Source organism: Nanorana parkeri, unplaced genomic scaffold (genome assembly GCF_000935625.1).
Source record: "Nanorana parkeri isolate BGI_ZX_2015 unplaced genomic scaffold, ASM93562v1 scaffold242, whole genome shotgun sequence".
Lineage (NCBI taxonomy): Eukaryota > Metazoa > Chordata > Amphibia > Anura > Dicroglossidae > Nanorana > Nanorana parkeri.
Genome location: NW_017306510.1, coordinates 88523 through 97365, shown reverse-complemented (window position 1 = coordinate 97365; position 8843 = coordinate 88523). Strand labels below are relative to the sequence as shown.

The following is an 8843-nucleotide window of genomic DNA, read 5'->3' as shown; positions in this document are numbered from 1 at the left end:
CTCCTCTAGTACGTCTCTGACTGTCTCTTACAACACATATCTGGTCCCTCGTATAGTACGTCTCTGACTGTCTCTTACAATACATATCTGGTCCCTCCTGTAGTACGTCTCTGACTGTCTCTTACAACACATATCTGGTTCCTCCTCTAGTACGTCTCTGACTGTCTCTTACAACACATATCTGGTCCCTCGTATAGTACGTCTCTGACTGTCTCTTACAATACATATCTGGTCCCTCCTGTAGTACGTCTCTGACTGTCTCTTACAATACATATCTGGTCCCTCCTGTAGTACGTCTCTGACTGTCTCTTACAACACATATCTGGTCCCTCCTGTAGTACGTCTCTGACTGTCTCCTACAACTGTCTCCGAAACAAACCCGGAGTCATTGCAGGCACAGCCACGTGGAGGACTCTGAGAAATGACTGAAGCCTGCGGATGGACATAACAGCCAGACATTTTGGAGAGGAGAACTCAGCAGGGATGTGCTGAAAAATAAATCATGCTTAAGGCCCCGTGCAGACCTACGCGTTCCAGGATCGCACGTCCCAGATGGCGCGGTCCTGCACAATGCGCGGCAATCGCAGACAAAAGGTACATGTACCTTTTTTTTTGCGACACTCGACTCGCGGCTGTGTTCAGAAGCACGGGCGGAATTGCGGTGGGAAACCGTGCGATCCGCTTACCCGCGGCGTGACTGGGGTGCCAGTAGAAAATAATGGCACCCTCAGCGCGATCGGTGCAGACCTAGGCGACACCTGACCGAGCAGCAATCCGCGCCGAATCGTGCACGATTGCCGCACGGTGAGGTGTCGCCTAGGTCTGCATTGGCCCACATTCTATACGGAATGTATGGTGGTGTGTGGCTTGTAAGTAAATGGGAGGAGAAATCATGATTGGGCCCCCAAAACTCAGGGGGGTCCTGAAGCATCTGCCCTGTCCTCCCCTCCCCACCTGGCTCCAACTTCCTCCCATGTGAATGTGACTTCTTACTGTTGTCTGTGTTAATGAGACACCGAGTTGGATATTTACTGTCATTATGAGCTCAGACCACCCAGAAGTTTTCCTCATCCCAGTGGCATGGCTGAGACTGGATCATATCACATACATGATGGGCGGCCATCTTCCAGATACATGTCTGACAACCAGCTTCCAGTGTATGGGGCATCTAGGATCAGAAGATCAGTGTTGGCAGTGCAGGATCCTCAGTGGGTGCGGATGATTCATTTGCGGTTGGTCCATCCAATCCCGTTAAGGATCCTGGACTGCCAACACTGATATTCTGATAAGTAAATGTTTCTACTTCCTGTCGTGTCAGCTGTTCAACTCTCACTAAGGGCCCGTTCACACCTGATGCAGTGCGTTCCAGCCCGATTCTAGTCAGAATGCTCTGCCTCGCATTGCGGCCGGCTCACTTTTTTGTGGGGCAGGAGGGGGCATGGCGGGCCATTGAAGTGAATGGCACCGTAGCCACGCCCTCCGGCCGCACGGGATCGCAAGGCACATTGTGCCTGCGGTCTGCTCCAGTTCAGTGCAATCAAAATAGTATAATTTGCAGCATTCCATCGCACTGGACCGAAGGGAAAATATGCCTTGCGATCCGGTGCGGCGGGAGGGGGCCTCCTGCACCACAAAAAAGTGAGCCGGGCCGCAATGTGAGGCAGTGCGTTCTGGCTGTGAACGGGCCCTAAAAGACTTTCATCGAGATCCCGGTCATCTGGCGTTTGTTCGCTGACGCAGATCTATCGGATGTGTAAGAAGAACTTGTGTCTGCCAATCGGTAGCAGGGATCTGAGTTATGTAAATGTAAACCCAGTCACTAAAATCTCATGACTAGTTATTTTCAATCTTTAAATATTACCTGGTGATCCTGCCATGAAAGGCCTGCTTCAGGCACTTCCTGTTATAGGGTGACAACGCTATGCCCCTTTTTCCCAAGTGTGCTTGTGTGTTGCCACCATGTCACACGGACCTCTGATGGAGGCCACACACATTAGGTAGGGATGGTCCGCTGTTGTCACCATCAGGAAGCCCACGCCGATGATACAGTCCAGCCATCATGGGAGGGCATGTAGACAGGAAGTGGCTGCAAAGAGGGTGCACATGATCAGCAGGACTGAGATGCAGCAAAGAATGAAAAATAAGTTTTTTGCTTTTTTTAAAATGGCAAATATTTATGATAGACGACACTGTTATTGTGTTTATATGTACTTTATTTACTTTAAATAATTTATTAGAAAAATATTAATTTCCTGTTTTTAAAGCTGAACTCCAGGATAAGTAAATATTTTATATTTACAAGAGTCCTGTGTATTCTTCCTGGAATCTTGGTGAGCTTTGTGTATTTCTTCCAGATCTGTGCAGTAATCCAGTGTGACACTTCCTGTAATAAAGACCGGTCACTGCTGCTCTCTCTCCTTGTGCAGGGTGACTGGTCTTGTCTCCGCCCCCTCCTGTAATAAAGACCGGTCACTGCTGCTCTCTCTCCTTGTGCAGGGTGACTGGTCTTGTCTCCGCCCCCTCCTGTAATAAAGACCGGTCACTGCTGCTCTCTCTCCTTGTGCAGGGTGACTGGTCTTGTCTCTGCCCTCTCCTGTAGTTTTCCTGCTGCGGGTCCCTCCAACAGCTCTCTGTACAGACTATGTACAGCACAGTGATGATGTCACCACTTTTACGAGTTAATATCTGGGGAGTTTGTGGAGGCTTTGGTGCATTTTTTTTTAGAATTAAATTATATATTTCAGCTATTATTATTTTATTTTTTTACTATATGAAATGATAAATTTGAGAAATATATTTTATTATATTTTAACAAAAATTCCTTTCTAACCAGAAGGCTTGGCAGTGAATGAGTGAGGACTGCAGTGCTCCCCCCCTGACCAGTCTCCTGCAGCCATGATCGCCGGCAGTCTTCTAGTCTGGATCCAAGTCCTGATCCTCAGCGTCTCCTGTGATTCCGGACCCCTGGAAGACGTCGTCATAGACCGCTATGACATCCCCAAGACCTGCCCCAGAGAGGTGCAGATGGGCGACTTTGTCCGCTACCATTACAACGGCACCCTGAAGGACGGGCTGAAGTTTGACGCCAGGTAAGGCGGGTTTCACTTGCAGCATGCTTTTTGCACTCGCTCATTGTACGTTTTGATGCATAACGGTCTATTGTGTTCAGTGTATGTCATCGGGGACAAGGAGCTGGCGATCGTACACCGTCCAATCAGATTGTAACATGTATGGTGACCCTTAGGTCTACCGACTGCGTAGTGCAAGAGCCGGCCCTGAATGCATTGTGTAGGTTTATCCCGTAGATTGTATGGTCGGCTATAGGGGGAATCGGGCTCATTGCCCGATCTCCCCCCATCCCTGCCAAACGGCATGGACGCATGAATCCTCCCCGCCGGCTGTGTATTGTGAGCGCTGGCACCCCATTAGCACTCCCGCCTTGCAGCACTGGGGTCCTCACTTCAAATCCCAACCAGGACACTCTGCATGGAGTTGGCGTGCTCTCCCTGAGCTCCCATGGGTCTACCCCCATGCTCCAAAGACATACCGCTAGGTTAACTGGCTCCCATCTAAAGCTCACGTCACATGTTACAATCTGATTGTACAATCTCCTTTAGATCTACCAACAAGAGTGTAGTGCGAGGACCATCCTAAATGGATAGATCCTCATACTGATCTAAAGTTGTTTTTCCTACCAACTCCTTTAATTTTTCAATCAAAGTCTGTTCAGCTGGGTGGTGTCAGCCTGGCCACCTGCTGCTCACATTTCCAGAGATCCCTGTAAAATCTAAACAGTGGCCAGCGGTACCCAGGAGCCTCCAATTGTCCCTAAATAGCTCCAACTCTCTCTGCTTGGCTTGCCTGAACTTCCTCTCCAGTGCAAGATCACAAAGGACAGAGCGGTCTCCAGCAACTGTTCATCTACTAGATGAAGAAAGGAGGGGCGTGGCTTACTTTGCTGTGTTTTGTAGAGACACACAAAGCTTAATAGCACATACAAGGGTGGCTCCATGGGGCCCTGCAAGGGAAAGGACTGTTCATCTACTGGATGGAAAGAGGAGGGTGGAGCAGAAATGAGGGGCGTGGCTTACTTTGCTGTGTCTGTGTGCTTGTAGAGACACACGAAGCTTACTAGCACACACATGGGTGGCTCCATAGGGCCCTGCAAGGGGAAAGGACTGTTCATCTACTAGATGGAGACAGGAGGGTGGAGCAGAAAGGAGGGGCGTGGCTTGCTTTGCTGTGTTTGTAGAGATACACAAAGCTTACTAGCACACACATGGGTGACTTCATAGAGCCCTGCAAGGGTAAGGACTGTTCATCTACTAGATGGAAAAAGAAGGGGGGTCGCTCAAAGGAGCGGCAGAGCACAAAAAAGGGGCGTGGCTTGCTTGGCTGTGTTTGTAGAGGCACACAAAGCTTGCTAGCACATACAAGGGTGGCTCCAAAGGGCCCTTCAAGGGAAAGGAGCCACCCTAAAACAGGTCAGGACCAGTGCTCAGCTGATTTTGCAGGAAACTAAAACTTATAGGGCCCACTCATTCATTCAAAGCTGCAGATGTGGATTTTTGCAGCAGGTATCCCAGGTGGGTCCATTCAGATGCGGCCGCAGTACCCATTGAAGTGAATGCTGAGTTTACCTTAGACCAGGGTTGTGCAAACTCCAGCTGTAGTGGAACTACAAATCCCATGAGGCATTGCAAGATTCTCGCAGCCACACAGATGACAGATGCATCATGGGATTTGTAGTTTCACCACAGCTGGAGGGCCGGAGTTTGCTCATCCCTGCCTTAGACTATGCAGTCTAGGGGCCCCAGTGTGTTAAAAATCCATGTGCAGTATTATAATGTTGCCCTTGGTTTAAGGGCCACTTCACACCTTTGTCTTTTTCTATTACTGCACGCACTGCTTTTTTTCAGCGCAACGCATGGTATTGTGGTACCACTGCTGGGAGGTGCATTGGGTGCCATTTAAATGAATTGGGTTTGGATTTGGAACATGGAAGTGCGCTCGCTCCTGGGATGCTGGGAGCACGCTTTTAACGATCAAAGTGTCCCAGAACAGGGTGGACCAATGCGAGTTTATCTGTCAGGCTTTGGGGATGCTCATCATGGCCTAATGGTAAATTAAGGGCCACATTCTTATACTACACAGCGTTTTAAACACACTGGGGCCCCTAGACTGCATAGTCTGTTTCAGGGGTGGGCAACCTCTACATAAAGGCCTGTTATGTCTTACAGACCTGTAACCCATTAATGGGATATCAATTTCAGTTAGAACAGGGGTAGACAACCTGGGCCCCCCAGCTGTGGTGAAACTACAAATCCCATGATGCATCTGTCTTTGGGAGTCATTCTTGTGGTTGTGAGATTCTTGCAATGCCTCATGGAACTTGTAGTTTCACAACAGCTGGGGTGCCCAGGTTGCCTACCCCTGGTCTATAGTATTAAAAAAGGTGAACATTAATCCTGTCTCGTATGCAGAATTTTATAGGATAAGACCCCCTTGCACCAAATATCACTGACTGGAGGAATACATCCTAATTCATGAGACACCATTGTAATGAGAGGCCTGTGAGGGGAATTAATCAAAACTGGATCGGACACAATATGGAGCAGTCATCCATGGCAACCAATCGGCTTCTCTCTTTCATTTTAAAAACGTAACTGGACAAACTAAAGAGAGAAGCTGATTGGTTATTATGCACGGCTACTCCAGAGTCCTTCTGCTCCGGCTGTGAGAAATTCCCCCTCCGTGTCTCTGTACACGGCATTTGTATAAACACTGACTGACTTCTGCAGATGGTGATGCATTGGGCAGATGTGGGGAAACGTCTGTTATGCTTTGGCATCCTGGTGCTATTATTGCACTGCAAGGCCCAGCATGCCAATTAACCCTGCAGCTGCTAAAAAACTACAGGTCTTGGCCTTGTCGGCTGTTTATTGAGCACTATGGAACCTGTATGTGGCCCCAAGATGTTGGGAAGCGGCACTTTGCCCAAAGCTAATATGCAGCTTTTAAACACTGCATTCCACTGGCCCGCATTGGCAATGTGATAGGTCTGGGGGCAGGTTGGAAGCTCCTATGGCCTCCACAAAATCACTTTTAGTATCAAAAACAATATACAGAAAGGGGAATTTATCCAAACTGGAGCAGATGTCCAGGGCAACCAATCAGCTACCTCTTCAGTTTGTTGAAATAAGCTTTAAAAATGAGAGAGATAAGCTGATTGGTTGCCATGGGTGACTGCTCCAGGTTTGATCAAATTCCCTCTCTGCGGCCTATGAACTCCGTGCATTCGCCATCCTTTAGGGCCTCATTCACACAGCCAGCTGATTTAGAGCTGGGGTGGGCAAACTGCGGCGCTCCAGCTGTGGTGAAACTACAAATCCCATGATGCATCTGTCTCTGGGAGTCATGCCTGTGGCTGTGAGATTCTTGCAATGCCTCATGGGATTTGTAGTTCTACAACAGCTGGAGGTGCAGGAGTTGCCCACCCCTGATTTTTAGAGGCTTTTTTTATGTCTGTGGGGTCATAAAATGCACAATTCTGCCCCAAAAGAAGCTTATGTACTTGTGCAGCTTCACAGGATTCCTCATGAAGACCATTGTCGCGCTTGGTGTAGAAGATTGTACAATCAGATTGTTGCATGTATCTCCAGCTTATAGGAGACGTGCAGTATAATATATATAAAGGAAGCTCTGTGTGTTCCATAGAATGGACATCAGGTTGGACTCCCCTTGTAATAGGAGCTGCCCCTCTCCCTCCTCGTAGATGCTGGCTGTGTATTGTAATAGGAGGCCCTAGCAGTGGTGGGCTGCACTGTATGTAACGTGTGTGTGTTGGGAGCCAGCCCCTCTATTTGTAGACGTGGCTGAGCCAAGCTCAGTCTGCAGCTCAGGGAACACATCCCCCCACAGCGTTCCTGTACAGAACAGCCCCATGACTCTGCTTCCCACAAATGGCTCCCGGAGAAATCTTCTGCACACATGGCAGATGGCCCGGTCCAAATGAAACTTAAAGGGACCATATCATGAGATAAAGATGCAGGCTGCCATCACTGACCCCTCTAAAAGATAGTACCCCTTGCCCGTCTGTCCTGCTGCAGCCTAACCGTTCATAGATGTGGCAGCTGCATTAGTTTTCTTTCTTTTAAACTTGGTGATCCCACCCACTTCCTGTCTTGGGGTGACAACACTCTCTAAAGTAGATTTTGGTCCGAACGTTTATATAATCAATCTCATCCGCACATTTGATAATGCCATCAGAGACTTATCAAATGGGAGCCTCCCCTCTTCCCGGCTTTCCCCCCTGTCCTCCCATATTGTCTTATGTTCTATCTATTCTACTTCTTCTGCCCACCTCATTATAGAGATTCCTTGTGGACCACGCGCAAGAACTAGCACACCTCCTTTCCGATCAGCCTTTATCCTGGAAGGGGTCACATAGGATATTCTGGAGCTTCCTCTATCTATCCTACTTCTTCTGCCCACCTCATTATAGAGATTCCTTGTGGACCATGCGCAAGAACTAGCACACCTCCTTTCTGATCTGCCTTTATCCTGGAAGGGGTCACATAGGAGATTCTGGAGCTTCCTCTTTTGCCCAAAACCCTTTCCATCCTCCCCCCTGTTCTTCCATGTTTTATGTTCTGTCTATTCTACTTTTTCTTTCAACCTCATTACAGAGATTCCATTGTGGATCCCCAACAAGAACTAGCACATTTCCTTTCCTATAAACCTTTTTCCTGAAAGGGGTCACATAAGAGATTCTGGAGCCTCCTCTCTTCCCAAACCCCTTCACATCTTTTCGCCATGTCCTTCCATGTTTTATGTTCTGTCTATTCTACTTTTTCTGTCTACCTCAATACAGAGATTCCACTGTGGACCATGCACAAGAACTAGCACAGTTCCTTTCCCATAAGCATTCACCTGGATGAGGTCACATTGGAGATTCTCAACTCTTCCCAAACTCCTCCATGCACAAGAACTAGCACATTTTCCTTTCCCATAAGCATTCACCTGGATGAGGTCACATTGGAGATTCTCAACTCTTCCTCTATCCACTGTGGACCACGTACAAGAACTAGCACATGCCCTGGAAGACTAGATTCTACTAAAGGTGGGCCCCCTCCCCCCCAACTCAGCTTTTCACGCTGGCGGTCTAGATTTCCCATGAACATGATCACTGTTCCATAGGTGCGTAGGCTCTCTGACTTTACTACCAATGAAGACGCGCACGTGGTCTTGGATTAAAATTCCTTCTTGGATGTTATTTGAATGCCGATGGTACACACATGTGAATTTAAAGGTTATTCATTAACTTTGTATAATACACTATTGCAGCTGAAATAGATTCATTTGCACTGATCTACATTGCCAGGAATAGCTTTAGAGTAGAATACCAGAGTTAGGAGTGGTGAGCATGTATTAACCTGAATGAAGAGACATCTTCATATCCCGGGGACATGCTCAGAAATGTAATAGTCACAGTGGCTGACTAATCACTGAGTTCCCGCCAGAGGGCATGGTAAAATGATAAGATCTTCAGTGACCTCAGGGTTCCTGTGAATGGACAGACATGTCATTCCTATAGGTAGTACCTGACCTGTGTGACCTCATCCAGGACCCTTGACAGCAGTACACAACGTTTCAGTATATCACCTGCAGGGTAGAAGCAGTACAATTGTTTATACCCTGCAGGTGATCTCCTGAAATCAAAGTGACTCGGCTTGTAAAAATATTAACATAAATGAGGAATAACATAACTTTACATTGTATTGAATAATGTTTTAAAAGTGTGTGTCAGAGCAAACAAAAAACCCAGAAAATATGCAGTACAT

The 8843-nt window shown here is 47.8% G+C and overlaps 1 protein-coding gene across 2 annotated transcripts in view; it reads left to right on the top strand.

The window, feature by feature from the left end:
* The first annotated feature begins 2814 nt into the window (after positions 1 to 2814).
* The window catches only part of FKBP10 (FK506 binding protein 10), a 21800-nt gene continuing 15771 nt past the window's right edge, over positions 2815 to 8843 (top strand). For both annotated transcript variants that reach the window (XM_018556599.1, XM_018556600.1), the window contains exon 1: positions 2815 to 3089. In XM_018556599.1, the coding sequence (XP_018412101.1) occupies positions 2896 to 3089 (194 nt within the window). In that variant the 5' untranslated portion in view covers positions 2815 to 2895. The remainder of the gene's footprint in view (positions 3090 to 8843) is intronic.